The sequence below is a fragment of the Astyanax mexicanus genome, chromosome 13 (genome assembly GCF_023375975.1).
Source record: "Astyanax mexicanus isolate ESR-SI-001 chromosome 13, AstMex3_surface, whole genome shotgun sequence".
Lineage (NCBI taxonomy): Eukaryota > Metazoa > Chordata > Actinopteri > Characiformes > Acestrorhamphidae > Astyanax > Astyanax mexicanus.
Genome location: NC_064420.1, coordinates 33,633,256 through 33,659,346, shown reverse-complemented (window position 1 = coordinate 33,659,346; position 26,091 = coordinate 33,633,256). Strand labels below are relative to the sequence as shown.

Here is a 26,091-nt window from a genome sequence, read left to right as displayed (position 1 = left end):
AGAGAGTGCATTTCAGTAAAAAAAAAAAAAAAAAGTGATTTTTCTCTACTCATTCCTTTAATCTGTTTGCTTGTGAACGTGTGCGCTGAAATGTGCGAAGTCCGTGCTGACTGTTTATAGAGCACTTGACAGAGATGAAAACAAACTGTGGGAATGCAGGCGGGCTATTTATTACAGGCTGCTGCCTGCAATACGAGACCGCTGCTACAAAGGGCAGATGAGTGCAACACCTCTGCTTTTTTCAGACTCTGGGAGAGAACAGACGTGATGCGGGGGAGTCAAACATATGGTCTGAGGGATAGCACCGGCTAGATAAATGTTTTAGAACAGCCCACCAATGAAGTAATAACAATACAAATATACTTCCATTGGAAACGAGACAGATCAAAATCTACATTTAAGCTATAGAATAGGACTTTAATTAAAAAACAGCTGTGTTCCAAAGCATTATCCTATAAAAACTAATTCATAGTGGCCTATTTATTGGATAAACGGAATAAAAAGGTCTGCATCCTCTTAAACTTCAGCCTAAACTCTTTACTGGGATTAAAAATTAAACACTAATAAGTATGCTAGCTATGTAGTATGATCAAAAATATTTATATTACTTAGGTCTGGGCATTAAGGTAAAAGTATTCTATTGCAACATTTAAAGAAACAATAAATACTACACTTATTTAAATATAGTGATTTCAAAATGTGCTGCACTTTATCCAAAAAACATGATTAATTACAGTGTATTTTTAAGCATTGGTGAAATCTACAATACATACATAATAATATGTATTATTATTTATCACAAATACAATGATTTATTATTTAGTTTATTCCAATACTATACATTTAATATTTTATTTTGTCCAGCTCTACTATAACTTTTTACAAGGTAACAAAGATGAATTAGAAAGTTAAATGAAAAACTAGAATTTAAAAACAAACTGCTTTCTCTTCTCAAAGTAGGTGCATTAAGAACTGTGGGTACCAGGAACTCAAAGGATACATCAGCTGCGCCCTCAAAATTTCTCTAAACCTAGGCTGCTTTTCTGGGCACTTCACTTTTCAACAAATTTCTGATGTATTGGTCGAAAACTACGTTGCAAAAACTCCATTGGCAAAAACTAGACAAAATATATGCAAATTAAGACAAATATATGTATATTAAGCAAAAAATGTTGCCAATGGGGTAAGCAAAAGATTTCTTACAAAAAAGCAATGGCAAAGTCTCAAAATGAGTGAAGTAACACCTAAATCAAGCAAAAAAGTCACTGTTCTTTGGACACAAGAATCAGAATAACTTAATTGCTGCTTGGTTGTGGTTATTTTAAGTTTAAATGACTTAAAATAAGGTACAAATTCTAAGTAAGAATGATTAAGATAATTATCCCTAAAATAGGCAAAATCATCTAACACTTACACAATGCTTAGTAAGACAAAAATCCTTATCAGAGAAGAAAATAAGATTTATTGCCTTAAATTTAGAAAATTTCACTTGGTAAGATTTAGTTTTTTGCAGTGTACAGCCTGGTTTTTCAAACAAAGCTCAAATTTGAAACCAGCATGATTTTATCTATAATTAGGAGACTCCCTCAGTTCACTAATCTAGTAACTGGTTTTATTGAAATTCATGCAGTAATATTCATGAACTTGGTCACTGTTTATGTTTTCACCCTGTATTAAACTGACTAAATAACAGCTGCATCATTTCATTCTTGCTAGGTTTTGATGTTTTAGCTCTCTGATCAGATCTAAGTGGCTCCTCATGGGTTAAAGCACACAACACTTACCGTGTTCCTGTTAACTTTTTGTAATATTTTATGTCTGCCAGAGGCTGTATGTAGAATTGTAAATTAGTTTTACTCAGTCAGTGACCCAGCTGTCATTTGCCTGCCAATCAACAGCTTTGCCACGAGCACACTTTAGACAAATGTGCTAATAATTCTTCATTAACAAGCTCATGCTTCAGCCTGCCTGTGTCTAACATAAGTGGACACAGAGAGTTGGGATTTCTAAAAATATAATGATGTGACCTACTTGATAGTGGACCATGTGTAATGTGACCCAATACCTAAAATGAGTTTGATATACAGTATGTCTGAAAACTTTAAAGCATAGCGTTTGCTCCAGAGTAGTTTTATCATTTCTGCTTTAATTTCTCTAATATACTGAAATAAAATGGAAACACCTGCACCAATAAAAAGTATAGGAATAATAAAAAAAACTACTATGTTCTACTGAACTGAATATTTTCTGGAATTTCTAAAATGTTTTATAATTTTGGCCAATTTAGTATACAGCTCTGGACAAAATAAAACAAGACCACTTCAGTTTCTGAATCAGTTTCTCTGATTTAACTATTTATAACTATATGTTTGAGTAAAATGAACATTGTTGTTTTATTCTATAAACTACAGACACCATTTCTCCCAAATTCTAAATAAAAATATTCTAACTTAGAGCATTTATTTGCAGAATAACTGCAAATAAATTTGGTGGAATAGCCCTGTTTTTTAATCACAGTTCTCCTCCACCAGTCTTACACACTGCTTTTGAAGAACTTTATGTCACTCCTGGTACAGAAGTTCAAGCACTTTAGCTTGGTTTGATGGCTTGTGATCATCCATTTTCCTCTTGATTATATTTCAGAGGTTTTTAATTTGGTAAAATCAAAGTAATTATCATTTTTAAGTGGACGCTTATTTTTTTCCAGAGCTGTATATGATTAAATACATTATGATCCAATGGCTCATTTAGATCAATGCAAATTTAAACCCTTTATCCCTAGAAAAGTACACAATCTGCATCCTGACCTTGATCTGGTGGGTTGGGGTCCCAGGCTGCCCAGAGCTGGACGATGAAGAATGGAGACCAGCAGACTGTGTAGACCAGCACTATGACCAGTGTCATCCTCACCGTCTTGGACATGGCCTTGGAGATACCTGAGGGAGGCGGAAGGGGAGGATACTGGGTAGGCATTCCAAGAGCTGCTGTGTCTGGGAGCACATCCGGCCACAAGTCTGGAGTACCCGAAAGCTGTCCAGCCAATGAGGAGGAGCCTCTGGTCCGGGCACAGGAGTTATTGGTGGGCATGGTGTGTGGGTGAGTGGGGTCTGGGGGAGACCCCGGGGCGTGTTCAGGGCTGAAGTTGAGTAAGCGGGGAGTGGTGGAGGCAGAGATCTCTGAAGAGGGGAGGGGCACGGCACAGGGGTCACAGGTAATGGAGAGACTGTCGTACGAGCTCTGAGGGTCAGTCGGGGTAGGTGGGGGGCGAACGGGGCTGCCACGATGCCGGCCATGGAGGCTGCCGTCCATCTGATGAGGATGGCTGCCCCGCCCCTCTCTGTCTCTACCACTACAGGACCTCCCACGATGCCCTTCTCTCTGAGGGAAATGAAAAAGCACTGAGTTCCGCTTAAACTCTGCCGTCACCATTCGCTCTGACTTCAGGTAGACGTTGTCATGGATCTCTCTGAAGATGCGTACCTGAGATCAATGGATAAAACAGAGAGTTGGTGAAAAATGGCTAAAACCACTGTCATCCTGCATTAACTTTTTATACATTTGTATCAGCTATATGTCTGTCATGAAAACTATATTTAGGGACCGTAAAATGTTCCAGAAATAACAAAGATAAAAGCTATTATTGTCAATTTTATGCCAGTTATATTATGATGATATAATAGCATAATAATGTAACAACATTTTTTTTACTTACTTTAATTATTCAGACTATTCAGAAAAATACAATAAAACAAATAATATAAAATAGCTATTTAAAACCAGACATACGACATACTGTATAATTTACAATAATGGACTGTCCTGACTAGTAAACAATTGGCAATATTAAGATCAGCTTAAATTACTGAGTTTAGGTTCATATATTATATTAGAAATTGATAATGTAAACATCTGGACTGGCCTTAAAAGCATATAAAATAAAACGTTAAACCGTATTTCATTTAGAAAGACATTGTTCGCTAATTAAGCATTTTTTTCTATAAATGCATCTAAAAATCAAATATTCAAATATGCTTTTCCTTAAATTTGCCACATTTTTTACCCCTAAATAAATTACATAGCTTAAATGTATTATTTTCTCACTTGTTTAAACAAACCCCAGCAGTCCCATTCTAATTGTGAAGGTACCTCAGCAGTACTGTTCTAGTTGCACATTTAGCTAGCTAGTTACCTCAGCAGTGCATTATATTCATGAATGTACCTCAGCACTGCTGTTCTAGTTATAGATTTAGCTAGCTTAGTTACCTCAGCAGTGCATTCTATTCATGAATGTATTCAGCAGTGCTGTTCTAGTTATAGATTTAGCTAGCTAGGTACCTCAGCAGTGCTGTTCTAGTTACACATTTAGCAAGCTAGCTACCTCACCAGTGCCATTGTAATCATGAAGGTACCTTAGCAGTGCTGTTCCAGTTATACATTTAGCTAGCTAGGTTCCTCAGCAGTGCTATTCTATTCATGAATGTACATCAGCAATGGCATTTTAGTCATAAATGTAGCTAGTTCTAGTCATACTTTTAGCTAGCAAGCTATCTAGCTACTTCTTAGCTGTGCTATATTCACCATAAATTACACTCTATATTCTAATTACAAATTTACTCAAGCAGTGCAATTTTAGACATACGTTTACCAGAACAGTGCTACTCAATTTACACAGAAAAACACAGTCAGGTATTTTAGCATTCAAACAGATGCTAAAGCTATGTTAGCTAGCTCCTAGCCCTGTACAACACTTATGAACTTCAAAACAGACAGTTTGTGAAGAGATAATAGAGTAATTCACGCTTAAACATACAGATGCTCTAATCATGAATGACTGCATTAGACCAGTGCATTTCCCTTTGCTTCAGTCTGCAGCTGTGAATGTAGATCTTGCGGTTTTCACTCCCAGAACAAACACAATTAGCTTGTTTGACAGAAAACTGGCAAGCAGTTGAGCGACCTCAACTACAAGGTCAGCTGTTTACTGCCCCGTCAGTGCTACTGACCAATATAGTCCTTCAGATAAAAGCCCTCTGTCATGCTGTATAAACAGCCTCCTGAGCACTCAGAAAATCTCAAGATCTTGGGATAACAGATCACAGTTTACTTGTTAACATGGTGAAAAGGAATAAATAGTGTAGGAATCAGATGTTTATTATCTCCCAAAAATCAAAGAACATTGCTATCCAAAATGCTTGCAAATACATCATGTCTTATGCCTAAAACATTGTTAATGACCGTTTTTACATGAAATTGTGGCCTGAAACATGTTTAAAAAAACATGCAGGATAGAGAGAAAAGGAACTTAATTCATAATTTGACAGAATTAGTTCTACATGGGGAGGTGGTGTACTGTAATTTTACTAAAAGACATCTGTAAAACATGTTTGGGTCAGTCCACCGAATGGGTGCCATTTCTGTCCCCAGAAAATGTGCACACAAAATAACTTTAAAATACGATATATTATTAGGCAAAGTAAGATATGTAATTAAACAAATGTATAAAAAACTACTAAGAACACTAAAAAAATAGCAGTTGTTGCCTGTCCCCGCTCTCTAACTATAAACTATAAACCATGATATATAATTATTAAATTAGTTTAGAGATGTATTTTTTTTCGCATTGTTGTGTGACTCCCAATCCCATCTATGCTTTAAAAATATATATTTTTCATAATAAATCCATGATATTTAAGTTAAAATACACATTTTAGTTGTTTTCCTGGGTTTCACTCATTCCTGTTACTGTAAAACATTACCCCATCTGAAACATCCGGAACATTCTACAACAAGTCACATCTACAACAGAAAGTGACATCATTTGTTTTTTCTGAAGATCATGGGAAGACAAAAAATTAAGTTCCCTCATTAGTTTTTCTGTATATTTGATCTTATTGTAACTATGACTGAGAAGGTCAATCTAAACACTCAACATTCCTGTTACCTAAATACATTTTTAGAATTTATTTGTTTATTTTTTAAATACACATTTTGGGAAAATCACTAGAATGTGCTAAGTGTCCTTATGCTATTAGCATAGCCGTCATTAAGCTATTTTGTTCATGTTTTTGCTAATTCTATGCTAAAAAAAACTCTTTCCTGTTACTTTGGTTCCTGTTACTCAAAACATAAAAAGTAACAGGAATGAGTGCTAGTAACAGGAGTGAGTTCCAGTTACAGGAGTGAGTGCCTTTAACAGGAGTGATGTTTTGTCACAAATATTATTAGTATTATTTGAAACATACAGTCAACCATTTCTTTAAAATAAAGACTTTCTTAGGAGAAAATCAAAGGAATTAGTGGACTTGCTTTTAAACATGCTTTTTAAATTTCACAAGTTTTTTGTAACCATTTTTTACAAGCTTAGAAACCTTGTAAAAAAATAAAATACATGTGTTATTAGATTCAGAGTTGAAAAGAAAATAATAATAATAATAACTTGGGAGTTACAACAAGCAAATTGCAGCCATTCAGTAGAATGGCCTGTTACCAATTCACATGTGATAAATGTTAAATCTCTGCATAAATGACTGGTATAGAAAAGGTATGTGTTTAGCCTGTGCCCTGTATGGTTGTACTAGTTCTGACCATATTTCTTGAAAAAAACAAAAGACCGCTTTTGATATTTTAACTGTCCATTAAATTGCCAATTTGAATCTTAACCCATCTGAGTTTTTTTTAGAATACTTCACCACGATGTATATTTTAAAATACACATTTTGGGAAAATCACTAGAATGTGCTCAGTGTTTTCATGCTATTAGCATAGCCGCCATTAAACTATTTTTCATGTTTTTGCTAAATCTGTGCTAAAAACTCATTCCTGTTACTTTAATTCCTGTTACTGAAAACAAAAAGAGTAACAGGAATGAGTATTAGTAACAGGAGTAAGTTCCAGTAACAGGAACGAGTCCCATTAACAGAAGTGTTAAAAAAAAGACAGCTCTTGATATTTTAACTGTACGTTAAGTTGTCCATTTGAATCTTAACTTCATGTCTCGAGTTTTATAGAATACATCACCTCAATCAAACTTGCAGAGAAACTTGGTCAATCCGAGCTTGTAGACGACTGTGATGACTCGGCAACAGTTAGCTCACTCCATGTCCGTGTTGGATGGTGTATTAAAACGGCTGTGAACATAATTCCTGCTGCCCTCTTACTGATATTCCACAACCACAATCCATGGCCCCATCTCCACCATTACTATGATCAGTTGAAGCCACTCTTCATGTAGGCCTTCCTGCAAACTATCACAGCAACCTTGAAGGCTGCGAGGGCCTTTTGCTTCAGAGTTATAACTCAATGTTATAGCGGAATATAGTGGACAAGACAACATTTTGTCTATTCTGCTATTTTGAGAGGAAAAAACATTTAAGAATGATGCTTCTATATCAACACCCGAGGAGGAAATCAGTCAAGCCACTGAGAAAGACCCTGCTGTCTCAGCATATTCTATTATGTTATATGTTTGCCACAGTTGTGCCAACACTGCCACAGATGTGACAAGATGTACACACACTCCTTGAAGCCTTTCCTCATGAAAACTTTAACCTTAACATTTATGGGTTGCTTTCCACCTATCCAGATGGAATTAGTTTCTCAGGTTAGTTTCACACTCCTACTCAGTGATAAAACTCTTGCCTATGGACTGCAATTATAAAAAACAGGAGGACCTGTGAGTTTTTTGGCTTTCTCGGTCACATGACATCGCATTCAGTAGCTCCTTCATTTGTGTTTATGTTAATCTCCATGCAAACGTGTGCCCAAAGTCTAATTACAATGTGTGGCAGTGGACAAATAGCTTTTTTTTAAATGCGAAGTGATAAAACTCAGATATTTGTGTCCAAACAGGACTAAAATTACCGGAGGACCACTGAGTTCTGCAAAAAACAGTAGATAATTCAGCCTGTAATTTTCTCAGAGGATGTCTGAGAAAAACACGTACATGGTCGTTCTGGACAGGAATAAAATCACAGGTGAGTTTAAGACAAAGGCGAAATTCCATTAATATTGTTTGAGTGATCTTATAACAATCCGATCACAATTTTATTGGGACATGTGAAATCTCTATGTGATCAAGACAAGACAATCATAGATATCATACATTACTTGTGCTGGAAGCATTAATGGAATTTCTCATAAACAGATGCTCATGTGGTAGGTAATTGGTATTAGCACACAAAAAGAATCTATGACTTGAAACCTGGGATTCAGACACCCCTAAAGGTGGCTGTACATCATCAAAAGGCACAGGCTAATCACAGGCACTATGAGGATTCTCCTTATCAGCCAGGGAATGGGATCATGGGAGCTTTCACAGACCACCCGGGATGCTTACAGGAGATGGGGTCAATTCCAATATCTACTGAACTAGAAGAGATATGGCCCGAGGAGTAGTGCAGGTTCCCTCGGGTCGATACTCTGGATCACTCTCCTGTAATAGACTTCCATCACCACTGCCCAGATCTGCTGACCCCCAGAACTGTGGGGAACTGTGGTGTAGTTGGGTGGTTTCATGTAGGTAAAAGCATTCAGCTTCCTCGGTGTACCAGTCCCACTCCTATTACTCACCTGTTTCCATCTATTATGTCTACCTGCTTGAAGCCTGGGGTGCTTCCTTGCTCTTCAAGGCAGATTGCCTTTCTCTGGGTCCCTTCATTCCTGCTTCTTCTGTGTCTGGGTTTGAACTCGTTTTTGCTGTCTGTGTGGTTTAATGTATGTTTGTACTGGTTCTGACCCTGTTTCTGCATGAAAGACTCTATTTGACACATGAACTCACTGTTAAACTCTGCATCTGCATTCCAGTTTTTTTAAAGAACTCAAGACCTTGAGATAACAAACATTGAACTTGTCATCATGGGGAAATGGAGTAAATAAACCATTTAAATCCATGGTCCTTTCTGGATTTCTGTAGGAATCAGACGTCCAAATTGTTTATTGCCTCTAAAATCAAAGAACATTGTTACTCAAAATAGTTACAAACGTATTGAGGTCTGAGACATTGTTTAATGCAGTGTTGACATGTTAAAACAAGTTTTAAACATATGCAGGGCAGAGAGTAAGGGAAAATATATATTTTTAGACTTAAGCCCTTTTTGGACAGGATTAGTTATACATGAGGGAGATGGAATACTTAGTATTAGACCATATATAACTTGCCTAAAGCTGCCAAATGGTGCCAATGGCTCTGAGAAATCCTTTGGCTCGTGTTCTGAATGAGTGTTCTAAGGTTTGAACAACTTGAGGACATGTGGATATAAGGAAGGAGAGGAGACCTCATCAGCCACTGTTCATCCAGGAGCTTGAAGTGGAGAGGGTGAACAGCTTTAAATACCTGGGCATCCACATCAGTGAGGACTTCACATGGTCATTGAACACCAAACAGCTGGTCAAAAAGGCTCAACAGGTTGAGGAAGTTCGGGATGTTTCCTAAGATTCTCTGCAACTTCTACAGCTGTGCCATTGAGAGCCTCTTAACCATGAAGATAATGAAGATCATCAGGATTCCACTGCCCTCTCTACAGAGCATCTACCACCAGAGAGTCCTCAGGAGAGCTGCCTCCATCCTCAAAGACTCTAACCCCCCCCCCCAGCATGGACTGTTCACAGACTTCTGCCTTCAGGCTGGAGGTACAGAAGTGTAAAATGGTGAAATGCAAGAGCACCAGGCTACAGAACACCTTCTTCCCCACAGCTACCAGACTCCTGAACCTATCCAGAAATAACACTCCACCTTACTCTCTACACGCTTACATATCAAGGACATTTCTCAGAGGCACATGTTCACTTTGCTAAAAAAAAAAAATGTATAATTGCACTATAATTTTGCACTTTTTTCATATTTAACTGCTGTAGATAATCATGTACTTACTTGTAAATAATATAAAATATTATTTAATTTAATATTTATATTTAGTTAGTTTGTTATTTCTGGCTTTATTGTAGATTTTCTACTTTTCTCTTTATGCGACATACTTGGCGAGGAGCAAAGAAGGAATTTTGTTGTATGAGGAAACTTGTTTCTTACTGTGCACATGACAAGAAACTCTTTGAATTTTGAATTTGATTTGAATCTTGAGATATCTGTGCCATGTATGAGGAAGCTAACTGCCTTCTCGAGACCCCTCTATGCTTGAGAAAAAAATGCAAAAAAAAAAATAATAATTCAACAGGATTTGACAAAATATATACCCATATGTTGATTCACACCAGATTAATATAACCTATGGTTATTTTTAACATACTTAACGTAACAACTCATTTTACAGAAATTAGGAAGTTTTATTGTCAGAGGAACACATGTATAGCACATTCGGACAGAATTCTAATAAATAATTGACAATTATTAGGACTTTATAAAATAGAAAACAATACATATATTACAAACTATATAGATTTACTGGTTGTTTAGCTTTATTTAGCAAATAAAATGATTTTATTTGTATTTTCGACATCAAAAGCTTTGTTTCCTATTAACCCCAGTATAAAGGAATCTACCTCCAGAAATATTGTGTAAAATCTGTGCATCTTGGTATGTGTGTGTTTATCTGTCTTTATACTTCCCACTAATCTCATTACATCACTCCAGTGCTGTGCTTCTAATGTAATTAAGTCCTTTCTGTCATCTCAGGCCTTGTGGATGCTCATATGATGATAATGACAAAAGAATTCAATTTTATATGCGGCCCTACAAACTATCCGGCTTATCTTTATGACCCGAGATACAGTGTGAGGCAAGCGAGGTAACTAAATCATATCACGTCAAAGTCCATAGCAAAATGTATGAATCTGCAGAAGCTAGAAGGTCATTGCGCCCCCTTGTGTCCCCCAATGCTGATAGGTGCAAGTCATGTTTACTGCGGACAACTCTTTGTTGTGTCTTTGCCTTTAGCTTTATTAAAATCTTATCTAAAAAGAGCCGGCTGCTGTTTTTTATTACAGCAGAGTAGAAGCGCGTCATCAGTTGTTGGAAGGCTGATCAACTGATTAAACAAGTGGAATCAGGTGCTGCTGGTTGTTCAGAGTTAAAAACATGCACCCACACTGACCCTTTGTTGAAGCTGTACACCCCTTCCATGAGTGGAAATTAAGTAATCAAAAAGTAGTATTTTATAATAAAAAAACAACAACTAAGAATCTATTAATTAACTTCTTATAAAGCTTTTCTTGCCTAGGCAGTTCATATGAGTTGATCTGTTTTTTTTTAGTCACTTCCTCCAGCACACAGTTGGACACCAAAAGCTTTGAGCCTTTGGGAATGAAGTCAAACTGCAGTGCGTAACTGCTGACATAGCAGACAATCTGATAATCACCAGCCGTCTAGGTAGATTACACTGGATTTGTGCATAATGTCACATGGTTTTCTGTCCAATTTGACTCATGCTGCCACGCTGGCTTTTGGGTCTATCCGTATCCACATGAACTGAGAGAGGAAAACTTTTAACATTAATCCAACCGCCCTGACAGACAGTGGGAAAAGTCACAACTGCTGACTGGGAAAAGCCTCAAAGGCTAATTTGCAATTTACAACCCATGCTGGATAAAATAATGATATGGATAACACTGAAAGGTGTATTGCAGAGGGACAGAACTACCTGACACACGGTGATGATAAATGCGGGCAGAATGAAGACAGCCACAGTCATCCAGGTGACATAAGCCTTGAGGCCCCACGGCTCAGCAAAGTGACCCCAGCACTCAAAATCCCCCGGGGCCACCTCCGACCGTGAGAAGATGAAGACCTATGGGTCAGATAGGGTGAAATAAGACGAAACATAAAAAAAAAATCACAACATCCACTGCATAATGATAATCAAGCATTAAGAATTAACCTGAGCTTTTGCTGATGTATTGCTGCTTTGTCTGAGGCTAGTCATCGGCCATGCAGAATTTGGTCGTAAATAGGTTATAGCCAGCAACTTGAGATTTGGCAGGACCTGGGCCTTTATTTCTGCATTATATTTGGTAACCATTGTCTTAACACTAATGGTTTATGACTTTTCCATATAATACCAGACAACCAAAAATTAAATTGGTATATTGGCTTGATTCCCATATTTTACTAGGCAACTAGAAACTAGGATGTTGGTAAAAGTTCCTTGGGATGATTTCCATATAATACTTGGCAAAAGAAGCTTGGGTCGATTCCCATATTGTTCTTGGCAACTAGGATGTTGGCAAAAATGGCTCGGGGTGATTTCAATGTTATACTCAGAAACCTGAGAGTTGGCAAAAGTGACTTTATCCTGTTCTCACATAATGCTCTGCAACCAGAGAGTTGAGAGAACCAATTTCCATATTAATCCCAGCAACAGGAGAGTTGGCAAAATAATTTAACAGCAATTTGTTTAGATTATATTAGGCTGGTAAAAGCAGTCTGGGGCAATTACCGTATTATATTTGGCAACCAGAGATTTGGCAAAAGTGACTCTTGCAGGTTTTCCAACCATTTCACAATCGATATGTCGGCACAAGTGGTTTCACCAAACCGCCGAGTTAGCAAAAGCAACTCAAGCAGATGTCCTGACAATATTTGGCAATCGGTGTGTCGGCATAAGCCGTTTGGATTAAAAAATATATATATTATTCTCGGCAACTGGGGTGTTGGTAAAAGTTGCTCGGGCCAATTTATATATTTCCATATTATGCTCGCCTACCGGAGAGTTAGCAAAAGCAACCAATCGATATGTCGGCACAAGTGGTTTCACCAAACCGCCGAGTTAGCAAAAGCAACTCAAGCAGATGTCCTGACAATACTTGGCAACCAGTGTGTTGGAACAAGCCTTTTGGATTGTTTAAGCTTGGGCCAGGTTCTATATTAAATTTGCCAATCTGAGAGGTGGCAAAAGTAACTCTGGCAGATGTCTTGTTAATATTTGGCAACCAGTGTGTCGGCACAAGCCATTTGGTTTGTTTATTATACTATATTCGGCAACCTGGGAGTTGGCAAAAAAAGCTTGGGCCAAGTTCCATTTTATACTTGGCAACCAGAGAGCAGGCAAAAGCAGCTCAGTCAAATTTCCATATGATATTTGGCAACCGGGAAATTGGCAAAAGCAGCTTGGGACAATTTCTGTATAATACCCAGCAACCGGGGTGTTGGCAAAAGCGTCTCCGGCCAATATTTATCAAATATTTGGCAACCAGAGAGCTAGAAAAAGCAACTTGACCCAAATTACACATTATCCTCTGCAAACAAGGCCAATTTCGACATCATATTTGTCAATCAGAAAGTTGTCTAAAATTGTTGAATCCGATCCCTATATTACACCCAGGTATTGGCAAAAGCAGCTCGGGCCAATTTTTATATCACAGTTGTTTTCAGTTCATGTTACAGTCTCTACTAAAATGCTGGAATAGTGGTAAAATACATAATTGTTCCAGTTATTTAGGTGCCTACCAGACCAAGTAAGCTGAAATGCATTATGGTATTACATGTTAAAGATTCTAAACTCTCCAAACCTTCATCCAAACCAAACCCATCATACTCAGTTTTTTTCTCTTACCTGTGGTAAACTGAGTACCAAGGCCAGGCCCCAGGCTGTCATAATGGGGGTGTTCCAGCGAGAGGTCTCTCCTCCTCTGTATGCCTGCAAGGGGCAGCAGATAGCATAGTGGCGGTCCACTGTCATGGCGACGATCATGTACGAGGAGGCAAACATTCCCACGATCTGCAGGTATTTGACGGAACGGCACAGCGCGTCAGGGCCCTGGAAACGCTCGGTGATGTCCCACACCAGCTGCGGCAGAACCTGTGGGAGGAGCGTAGAGGGATTTGATGAGTAAAAGGCCAAGCTCTGAAACACACTGCCAACTTCCTCTCCACATCTTCCACCTGTCACTCTAAGAGAGAGGGGATACGAGGTCAGGAAATCCAATATGTTTAGGACAAGGTCAGTGTAAAAGGGATGCTTTGGCTGCACTCAATCTTACACCACGAACTGTAAAGTAATCAGGCACTAAGTCCTGAGTGTGAGTGATGCTTTGTAGAACCACTTTTGGTTCCTAAAGAATTTTCTATTTTCTTTAAATACTATTTTTGTCATTTAGAAAGAATTAGGGATATAAGAAGAATCTAAGATCTAAGAACTTTACTACTTTTCTGAAGAGAAAATATACTAAAATATTTTTCATATAAATTTAAATATTAAATATTTAGGCCCCTCTTAGATTAAGATAAGATAAGATAAGGAAATCCTTTATTAATCCCACAATGGGGAAATTTGCAATGTAACAGAAGCACAGAGGAAAGGACAGAGGTCAGAAACAGGTCAGAAAAAATATAACAAATGATATTTAAAACTATATATACATAAGATTACAGAAAAAATATACAAATACTAAAAAATATAATAAAGGAAAAAACATATACTATGTAGTGCCGCTAAGATAAGGTCATAGGAGATATAATTATGGTAGGGTGTGACCAGAATTATTGCACAAGGACAAACAGTGAATAAATAGCAAATAAATAGTAGATAAAAACATATTGCACAAATGGGGATAAAAGACAAATTATCAGTAACCCTATACACCACACCACTGTACATAGATTTTATTACGACTCTGAGTAAAACAACAGTATGCATTGATTATAGTTTTGTATATTTTTTTTAGGTTTTACCACATTTTTTGCACTATAAGGCGCAATATCAGTGAACGTCTATTTTCTGGTCTATTTTCATACATAAAACGCACTGGATGAGGCGCATTTTTACTAAGTAAGTTAAGTAAAGCTAAGCTAAGTAAACTAAACTGTAATAAAGAAATACTTTTTTTTTTAAAGTTAAACGAACGCTGGATGTTAATCTACACAGATTTCTCTCCTAAAAAATGTTTATTTGGGTGAGTAAAGCGCTTTTGTTTATTTACAGTAAGCTTAGATTCCTGAATTTCTCCAGCACTGGAGCATTGGGCTGGAGCATTAGCGGCTAACACTGAGGAACTGAGGAGTGTTCTGGTAAAGCAGGGTGATATCAGCTGGCAGTTTGTCCCACATAGCTTGTTTTAACACAGTAAATGTGCAGGCTACAGTCTGATATACTCACCTCTGAACGATGAAAAAGCTAACACTGCAGTTAGCGGGTAATGCTAACTGCAGCTAAAGCCAGATTTAGCAGCAGACTACAGTCTGATAATACTCACCTCTGAACGGGAAAATAGCGGTTAGCATTGTTAGCAGCTAATGCTAATGCTACTTCAGCCCTGGTGCTGGAAAACTAAACTTTACTTTAGCAGAGTGGCATTACTGCTCCTTACATACTGACTGGTACAATTTACATATAAGGTGCACTAGATTAAAAGGTGCACTGACAATTTTAAATAAAGGATTTTATAGTACAAAAAATACGATAAATGGTCTATTACAAAATTTGTAAGGGCTGAATTTTAAAGAAAACTGGTATTGATGGATCATAGAGGTTTAGTTATCTCTAGTTTAAGCCTAACACTTTGCCCTGTGTGGGTTCTGTCGGGTCCAAATAAACATTTTCATATTTAAAAAAAATATATTGTAACCTTTTACAAGATTCTTATCCAGAGTGACGCAAAACCAGGCTTTGTTGTTCACACAGAGACAGTATCCATGGTGAGTATAAATAGGTAAGAGCCTGGGTAAAAGCCTCTCCAGTTAAAATACTCCCCAACAAGAGCAGTGCTGATGCACAGATATAAAAAGATATACACAATAAAACCAAATAAATCATCACATAAGCTCATTACCTGACATTTTAATAAGTGTGAGATTCGAGTGCTTCTTAAAATATGTCTGAATATAGCAGGAGACTGTTGGACTTCTGTTCTACAGCAGGAGTGTCTGGACAGAGAACAGTCCTGAAGATTGTGAAGCCAAGCCATACTCGAAGCTTGAAGAGCTCTAGATATAGATTGAGCTTTCACCACTGCTATTAGCTAGAGTGGTGCAGGTACACCTTCAGCCTCGTAGGCAAGCTCAGGCATCAGGGTTCTCGTTCTGATACAGCCCACCAGAGCAAGCCAGGCCAGCATGACCATGGATAAACATCTCACAGGAATTTCACATTTGTGTCTCCCAGTTAGCATGCACTCAAATCTTAAATCTTGACTGTAGATTTCTCTAAGTAAATGATCTGGGGTTGCTGCAGTTGATAAGGTCTAGGTTCAGCAACAGTATGTGCTGAAAGAATGAGGTCAGCTGACTACCTGAATATACTGAATATAGACCAGTTTTTTTTTTCCCTGATGAAACGGACATATTCCAAGATGAAAATGCCAGGATTCATGGGTTGACTTGTGAAAGAGTGGTTCAGTGAGCATTAGATTATCATTTTCACACATGTATTGTTCACCACAGAGTCCAGATCTTAACCTCATTGAGAATCGTTGGGATGTGCTGATGAAGGCTTTGTGCAGCGGTCAGACTCTTTGTTTTCACAACTAAAGTTTGTTGATCTGATCTGATTTGAATCATTTAACACTTTATGGCATAGTGTTGCCCTCTGGCAACAAAAACACATTCTTGCTTATCACACCAAAAAAATAGCTTATTTTTTGTATTTATTATTTTTAGTATAATATTACACGACACAACTACGCCCAGAACAACAAGACCTACTAGTGGTCATAAATAACAGCGTTTTTTTATTTGTTGCCTTTGGGCAACATAATGCAGGTAGACCACTTTTGTTACATCAATCATGATAAAATCCCCAAAATATAATTCATGCCATAGAGGGTTAATAATTGGTTCATATTTGTTTGTTAGGTTTGTTCTGTCCCAGGAAAAAAAATTAAAGTGCACCAAATCATGGGGGCCCTTTCTATCCACTAATCAGTTCTCTCCAAAAACCTACCGGTAGTCCGATTTAACCATATTAAAAAGTGCAGGTGTGAAAACACCCTGAAAGGATGTCCGAATGTTTCAGTTTGCTTCTAAAGTGACCTGGACTACAGTCTGGAACAATTTTTGTTCCAAACAAAAGAAGTGTTTTCTGTGTTTGGATTAGACTGAAGTATGATGTGGTTCATCTGTGTAAATGGTTTGGATTTTTGCATCTTTTCTTACCTATTAAACTATAGAAGAAGAAAAAGAGGCAGCAGGAGCACATTGAGATGATAAGATTAAACCATGATATTACTGTTCGATTTCAATTTTAATCGAAAGTAGAATTTTCTAGTCTCATGTGCTTAAATTATGTATTGCTGTTAGTAATATCAAAGTATTAAAAGTACAGTGGAAACCAGAATGATCTGTTTATTCATCTTTTTTTTGGGGAAAGGCAACCTGTTGAATTAACAACATGTTACACAAAATACACCAACCAATCAATGCAAAGTATAGGAAGATATAGGTAAAGAGGATACATCATACATTGATAAGATCTACCCACATTAAATATGTGCAGTTTATTAAACACATGGACCCCAAAATAAGCAAATTCCAAATTTAATCTATTTGTTCATTAGCAAATAAAGCATCACCTGAAAGAAGGCCACCACCAGGTCAGCCACGCACAGGTTGATCATGAAGAGGTGCATGGGTGCATGGTGTTTTCTCCGGCGCAGCAGCACCCACAGCACAAAGCTGTTCCCCAGTGTGGTGAGTGCTAACACCAGCCCCAGTACAGTGATCTCAGCCTGGGCCAGCGCCTGGTCCCGTATCCGCCCTTTCCCCGCCGGTGCCAACGAGGGGCCCGAGGTGGTCCAGGAGCCGTTTTCCGAGGTGAGCCACAGGAAGGCCTCCGTACCACCAAAGCTACTGCTCAAGTTGAACAGAGAGCCGGCCAGGTTCGTCCTCAGAGTGGAGCCGTTAGAGTGAGTCAAATCCACTTCCCACGAAGCCGTCGTCATGCCTGAGGCCTGCGGAGAAACAGAGACCCACACAATCAAACACAGACACAAACTGTGGCACCAAAGAGGTCCAAAACATTTGAAACCGATGGGATTAAACGTTTTTCAGGTTTCGTCTCGCTATTTTCACGGCCCTTATTAAGAGAGAGCCGCAGAGAAAGAACAACACAGGAAAACAGATTGCAAATCAAATGAGCTCATTAAAAGTGTGTCTCCCGCATGCTCCCCAGATTAACTGTGCAGTCTCAGCTACTGTTTTGGGGACATTAGAGGAAAAAAAACGCTCCAGCTTTCACTAAATCCAATCTGTCTCTTCAACCAAAACATAAAGCAATTAAGTTTCCATCTAGTCTCATGTTTCAGTTTTCAGGGCTTGTGCCTCACAAATCTACATGTCAACATGAAAGAGAGAGAGAGACAGAGAGAGAGAGTGAACATGATTAAAAGCGACTTTGTTGCTAAACTGGCCCACAGCTTGTCTGTCTGTCTGTCCAGTTGTCTGTTTTTGTTTTTGTGGAGTGGCAGAGGTCTGAGTTGTGTTTTCTTTCCCATGACTTTGTGTGATTGCATCTATTTTTCTTGCTTTCGTTCAGAAAACGTTGGGACAATATGGCAAATTCAATGATAAAACAGTGTTTCTTACATTTCCTTTGACCCTTATTTGATTGTAGACAGTTTAAACCAAATATATATCATGTTTTGTCTGAAAAACTTCATTTCCTTTATTAATAATACATAACAATACATCCATTCCTGCATTTCAGTCCGGCAACACATTCCAAAAAAAAGAAAGGACAGTAAAACATTTGCCACTTTATGTTACTTCTCCATCTCACAACATTTAAAAAGATGTTTTGGTACAGAGAATCAGTACAGGATCATCATTGTTGGGTTTTCTCTTTAAAATTCAGAGGAAAGTGCAGAGACTCGGTTCCGATACATCAGCTCACAGACGCCCTGTGCTGATTGACATCACCCTTTAGAGTGATGTGGGGAGAGAGAGTGCCATCTACCCACCCCGAGAGAGAGAGAGCGAGGACAATTGTGCTCTCTCAGGGCTCCAGCAGCTGATGGCAAGCTACATAAACAGGATTCGAACCAGTGTTCTCCTGATCATAGTGGCAGCGCTTAGCCCGCTGGACCACTCTGAGCCCCTATGTTTTTAAAAACCTTTAAATATTTTTTTTTTACAAACTGGAGATCTAAAGACTTTAAGACGTAGCCTTTCATTGATACTTGTTTTGTACCTCCAAATTGTGTTAACAGTCATTAGTTAAAAACAGATTTTTCGAAATTACATCATTATTTATTCATTTTTTGTATTTTTACCCCATTACTAGCACTAAATTAAACTCGTCCCAAGTTTTTTTTTTTTTTGAATTTGTTGCAGGCCTGGATTTTTTATTAACAAATGAAATGTTTTTTATTTCCATTTTCCATCCACTGTCTCAAATATTTTAAAGCCTGTTTGGCATTGTCATATATTGGGTATATGTTATCTTGGCAGCAAACCTTCATATATTTTAAAGCATATTCTCATTACAATAAATCCTTGGCTGTTCTCTTACTCTCTTTAAAACTCTCCAAAATCCTTTAAAGCTCTTCCTGATCCTCGGATCATTTTGCTTATCAGGATAGTTCACGTTGTGCTTTTTTATTCTTGTAAAACACTACAAACTTAAGTGCTCTGCAAACAAATCTGTTGTAGAAATAATTACACAGCACATTAGAGACTGGGGCTCTGGGGAATGGTGGAAGAGTTGCTTTGTAAACCAGTGGAGTCATATGAGGATTATGAGAAAGAGCCGCGAGGAAAAGTTCAGTTGAAGTCTTCGTGGACATGGTGGTGAAAAACCATGAGGATGGACAAGAGTGGACTGGACACAGGGTTAATTAGCAGGTCAAGTGGGTCACTTGGAGCAATGGTCAGGATGTTCTGGGCCAGCATCACTGCTGACAATGGTGTCAGCTCTGTTTGGAGTGTGCCTCTGAAGCATCTCAGCCTAGCCTCCAAGAATCGGGCATGCACGTGCAAAACAGAGAAGTAAGTGGTGCTAACTGGTAGGGCTAGGGGGTGAAATGGGATTTAGCCTAAATATATCTAAACACTGCTCTTGGTGGTCAGACCATGAAAAGTGTTTTAATACTAAGTTTTCTGAGATTACCCAATCAAAACGAATTAATGTAACCTCATGCAGGACCAATATCTGGTCAGCAAGCTGTAAGCTCCTGATTGGCGCTTTAAGGACATTGAGAAATGTTCATGGCAGCATTACAATACATCTGTTGCACATCTACATGAGAAAGCTTTGAAATCTTTTTTTTTACAGAAAAACAGATGATGCATTAGAACTGTGAAAACAAACCCAGACATAGGATTTCATTTGTCACTTTCAGTGGTGTTAGTCAGATATATCCAGACTGTGTATTTGGGTTTTTCTCCACCTCTGTGTGGCCGTCCTTCTTGTTTGTGTTCTTCGGTCTCTGTTTGTTCCTGTGTTTATGAGCTTGTGAATGAGTGTTTATCGTCCTCTAAGCATACGTGGGGACTCGTGTGTGCCGACTTGTGTTTTGAACTTTTTTAGGACCAAATGTTCTGGTGATGAAAATTAAACAGGACATTTTGTGCAGGTGAGGACATTATGCTGAATGCGCTCCTTTTTTGGGAGAAAAACTTAAAGAGCCTAAAGTAGACCTTTTACACAGTAAAATCCCCCAAAGTGCCCTTTTATTAAATGTAATTATTATCCCCCCCTGTCTAATAGACTTCGCCTTTTGATTCTGCTACACTCTCTGCATGCTGTGCAGTCAACATGATTCTTTCTTTGGGGTTATTATGTATGTGTGTGTGTAAATAAGGTTTAGTTGTGGTGGTTCCCCAGGTGGAGTGTTATTCACCCTCTTGGTGTTGGGTTGGATGGTGGATAAGGGTCTCCACCCAAAAGTTATTGCAAGAGTTAGTGTTTTATGAGAGAACCACTGCTTTTTTGGCAGTTTTTGATGGTCTCTCTTGTTTAAATGAAGCTTAGATAGGATAAAAAAAGTCATTTATTCTGTGGTATATAGTTTCGGGTGAAATATACAAAACTTAAACTGTATCATTATCAACTATATAACTTTGAGAGTTGTGTTACTGATGAGAGTTACATACAGCTCTGGAAAAAATAAGAGGCCACTTAAAAACGATGAGCTTCGTTGATTTTGCCAAATTAAAAACCTCTGGAATATAATCAAGAGGAAGATGGATGATCACGAGCCATCAAACCAAGCTGAACTGCTTAAATTTGTGCACAAGGAGTGGCATCCAAACGTTATCCAAAAGCAGCGTGTAAGACTGGTGGAGGAGAACATGCCAAGATGCGTGAACACTGTGATTAAAAATCAGGGTTTTTCCTCTAAATATTGATTTCTAAACTCCTAAAACTAAAAAACTAAATCAGAGAAACTGATTAAGAAACTTAATTTAGTCCAGAGCAGTAGAGGTAATATATGAATTCATACAGTGTTGAATTAACTCTAAAACTTTAACTCTTGTGGTAGAGTTATTTTAACACTATAGTGTATAGAGTAGGACCATATGTTTTCTAGGACAGTGCTAAAATAAACTTATAAAGAGTTCATTTAACACTGTCAATGTTGCTGTGTAGGGTGTTTTTACACCTTTAGTTTTTTTGGTCTGGTGCAAATAATGTAACGAGTTAAACAAGTTTGGTTTGGTTTCACACATGAAAAAAAGCAAATGCAACAAAACATCACAACATCCATGACAGCACTTTGTCTCTGCTTATTGGTCAGACTTGTCTGTGTTGGGAGTAAGAAGGTAAATACAGAAAGAGGGCTCTGTGTTTTGAATCTGCCTCTGACCACAGTGCGGGCTGTCAGTGATGGCCCTGTCTCTGGTTCTCATGCTCTTCTCTCAGACCAGGCTGCCTGCAGAGGCCTCTGGACTCTTTTAGAACTGATGGAAACAGGTTGCGTAATCAGTTCACAGGCGAAGGAGTTCGCCATAGATAAATCCATTTATCCAAAGTCGTAACTGATGAAACTCAGCCAGCTGATACACACACAGTCCAGCTGTGTGCTGATCTGACAGCTCGGCCTAACATTCACAGACCCCTTTCTTTACAAGGCGAAGAGTGGAAGCACACTACTAGTTTGTTTGCAGAATAATGTCAAATAAAAGTGTAGAAAATTACCATAAAACACAACATATATACATACATTTAAATATCTAAAAGTTTCTTTGCCAGATATAATTAAATATTATTCACAATGTTAGACTAAGCTCTTGTATAAAGTTATTATTTTGGTTTTTTATATAGAAGTTTTTTGCTAAGTGTATTTTACTGTATTTAAATCATGTTACTTGACATAAATCTGCTATAATACACACTTATAAACTAATTTAATATATTCGATTAGACAGGCACAGTTAAATCAAATTGTTTAATAAAGGTTTTACATTTAAACTTTCATATATTTATTTGACTTTAATGGGTTTATACAGAACCACAGTTTTTTTAAAATGCCTTTTAAAAGTATATAATATACACCTCTAAGAAAGACCGTTTGCAAGTAATGAGTTTCTTTGATTTTACCAAATTGAAATCCTCTGGAATATAATCAAGAGGAAGATGGATGATCACAAGCCATCAAACCAAACTGAACTGCTTGAAAACACCAGGAGTGGCATAAAATTATCCAAAAGCAGTGTGTAAGAGTGGTGGAGGAGAACATGCCAAGAAGCATGAAAACTGTGATTAAAAACCACCAAAAATTGGTTTCTGAATTATTAAAACTATATCTTTTTTGTTATTCCAGTCATTTCTCATTTTCTGCAAATAAATGCTCTAAATGACAACAATTGTATTTGGAACATGAGAAACGTTGAGAAATGTTGCTTGTAGTTTATAGAATGAAACAACAATGTAAATTTTACTCAAACATATACATATAAATAGCAAAAATCAGAGAAACTGATTTAGAAACTGAAGTGGTCTTATTTTTTTCCAGGGCTGTATATAATGACATGACAAAAGTCATAAGATAGCAGTATCTTATACATTGAATGGGCCACTGGCCAGCTTGCACATGGAGTTTAAGCAAGGCATGCGATAACGGGTGCTAGACGGATGACACATTCTATTTCTCAATCCACAGTGTCATGTGTCTACCAGGAAATTGCCACAGAAGACAATACCACTCTCAGTGGACAGCACAGTGGATGGTAAAGATCAAGACCAGCAGTGTCTGGCTAGAATTGTCCATGTGAACAGACAAGTGACTCTAGCAGAAATCACATTCACATTCAATGCAGAAGACTCCACACACATATTCAATACAATATAGTAAAATATAATAGAATAAGACTGAACCATATGCACAGAGACTTATATTAGCAGTACACACACAAGTAAAAAAACATTAAAAACCCAAGCACAGATTTGTTACTCCAATTTATTAATTCATTTAGTTTTGGTTTGATAAGCACACTTGTTTTAATACACTAGATAATGAAATTGCATCCCATTCCAATTTGTTAGATGATTTAGCTTTAGTTCTTTTTGCAGTAATATGCTAAAGGGAAACTCTCAAATAGAACAATGGCAGGTTGAAGCAATTATGTACAACAGCCTTTTTAGCAGCATGAAGAAGACTGTTTTTTAAATGTTCTCCAACCAGCGTGAATGTGAAGGAAATAGACCCATTTAATGAGCACAGAGAAGCTTGTTGTTAACAGGGAGTTCAAGTAGAACAGATAATGCAAATAATGTTTGTTCCCTGAATTTGCTAATCTTTTTGTAACCCTGAAACCAAACAGAAATATGCAGTAAAGACATCAGCTTCTTTACATTATATAAGGTATAAAAAGAATACATCTGAGTTTACAAGTACAAGGTTAAGGTTAAGTACAAGTGTGGTCTGATTAGACACTGAAAACGTCAGTCTAATCCCTGTGTAATGCCTTAGTTATCCAGAGTTATCCAAAAGCAGTGTGTAAGACTGGTGGAGGAGAACATGCCAAGATGCATGAAAACTGTGATTAAAAACCGAATACTGAACACTGAAAAATTAACACTCTCGTGTTCAGGCTAGAGGCCCGTTTCAAATGATGTGTAGTTTAGTTTTGTCATTCAGTGCATATATGTAGAATAATATTCTGTTATTACATTGTCTAACGTTATTAATTTATATAACCTTTTAAAAGAAGTTGCTCATATTTGATTCTAACATTCCAGTATGAATGCATGCGATCCTTGAACCCCCACATTGACAATTTCCTCTTTTTTATTTGCCCAGGAAGGCCTTAAAAAGAATCAGGATGTTATCCTTCGAGTTACTCAGTATGGGATGGAGTGAAAAGTCAGAGCTATCACACACATCCCTACATCCTTACACGCCTTTGCTCCGCACCATTACCGGGCCAAAAGCCTCCCGGGAAAGATCAGAGAGCTCCCCCTATTAGATCCATTTTTAATGGTGAGCTTTGCGAGTGCTGGCACTGGACGCCCACTGGGATCCTGAAGGGGGTCTGCAGCGGCCGTCTCGACGAGGAGAGTGTTCCAGCAGCCGGAGCAGACGCTCTTTTCCTGTGACAGAGTCTGTGATGAATGGGGGAGGCGGTAAAGCTCCTGGGAGAGAGTGTGCTTGTGCGAAATGGCCGGACTAAAGCTGGACCATCACTGAGCTGAAAGAAAGCAATCTAACAGTGTATCACACATCCCATCTTAAACACGCCTCACTGCTGCACTACATGAAGCTCGCTCTCTTTCGCTCTATACATACCCACTTACTCTTTCTCCTCCCTCTTTCCATCTCCATTTCTCTTCTGCTTTCTCGCATGCTCTTCTCTCTTTTATTCTCTTTTTTTCTATCTGGTACCCTTTGACTTTTGGTATTTGATGTTCTTTCTCTCATTGTCTTACACTCTTTCTTTTGCACTTTATTGAATTTCATTCTCTTTTATTTCCTCAAATATTTTTTAATAATATTTTTAAAATCAAAGTCTGGCCAAAAAAAAGTAAACACATGGACTTAACTAAGCGAATAGGTAAGAGTCACCCATTGGATAATTACTGCCTGACTGATGCAGTGAGAAGCTTCCACAATCATGTGGAAAAACACTGTCATCCTGTGATCATGGAAAAGATGTTAATCTGTTTTAGAAGAGTAAAATTATTGGCAGAAAACATATCAGGAGATTGCTGAAACTTCTAAAATCGGGTTAAAAACTGTCGAACACAGTATTAAAAAGTGGAAAGACAGTGGGGGGAAACATCATCTTTGAGGAAGCGATCTCTTTGAGGTTTTTTTACACATGGATTGGCCACAACAGAGTCTAGACGTGAACGCACTGACAATCTTTGGAATGTATTGGAAAATACTTGGCGCAGTGGCCCATATCTTAAACAAATTTACTGAGGTAAAATCGCACTGCAGAAGTAGCTAGTTAGGTGAATATGTGACTAGAAAAAGCACTGCTGAGGTAAATTAATGAAAGGAATAGAACTTTCAAGGTAGACTCATCATTAAAATAGCATTGCTGAGGTAAATTTGTGATTAGAACAGCACTACTGGAATAATTCCATGATTAGAATAGCACTATTGAGTTATTTTTGCACTTTCTTTCTCATTCTTAGTTATTTTTAGAGCATCACTTTTTTCTTTTAAATTGAAATAGTATTCCTGAGTTAGAAGTGGACAAAATATTATATAAATGGTATCACTGGATTATCACTATCACAACTATCAGTCTAAAGTCTAATCATCTATTAATTCTTGGTCTGGTAGGTTTGTTGGATGTAATTGCTCTCTGCATTTTGACAGTATTTCATAAATGAACAAAATAAACAAAACAATACACATTCAAAAACACAGAATTTCACACCACAATCTAGCTCTCTTTCTCTTTCTATTTCTCTTTTCTTACTCTCTTTTGTCACATTTCACTCTCTCTCTTGCACTTTTTTCTTATTCTCTTTTTCTTCTTTCTGTTTCTTTTGCCTGTTTACAATTTTTCTCTCTCAAGATTGTTCTCACTTCTCCATCAGTCTCTGTTTTTTATATCTATCATTTTTGTTGTTCTTGTTTTTCTGTGCATGTATTTTGTACTCTCTCTCCCTTTATTTCTATTTTGGTCTATTTTTTTCTTCCTTTCTTTTACTTTTTCCATTTCTGTTTTTCTCTTTTGCTTTTATCCTACTCAGTATCTCCCTTTCCTTTTTTTCTCTACCTTTTCTCTTTCTTCTGCTGTATTTAGGCCATCTC

General features: G+C 37.7%; 1 protein-coding gene across 2 annotated transcripts in view; it reads right to left on the bottom strand.

Annotated features, from left to right (window-relative positions):
• avpr2ab (arginine vasopressin receptor 2a, duplicate b) overlaps positions 1-26,091 on the bottom strand; it is a 58,212-nt gene that overhangs the window by 7,057 nt on the left and 25,064 nt on the right. For both annotated transcript variants that reach the window (XM_022677379.2, XM_007249951.4), the window contains exons 2-5: positions 17,455-17,832; positions 13,503-13,748; positions 11,592-11,738; positions 2,808-3,480 (exon numbers count right to left, since the gene is read on the bottom strand). In XM_022677379.2, the coding sequence (XP_022533100.2) occupies positions 2,808-3,480; positions 11,592-11,738; positions 13,503-13,748; positions 17,455-17,823 (1,435 nt within the window). In that variant the 5' untranslated portion in view covers positions 17,824-17,832. The remainder of the gene's footprint in view (positions 1-2,807; positions 3,481-11,591; positions 11,739-13,502; positions 13,749-17,454; positions 17,833-26,091) is intronic.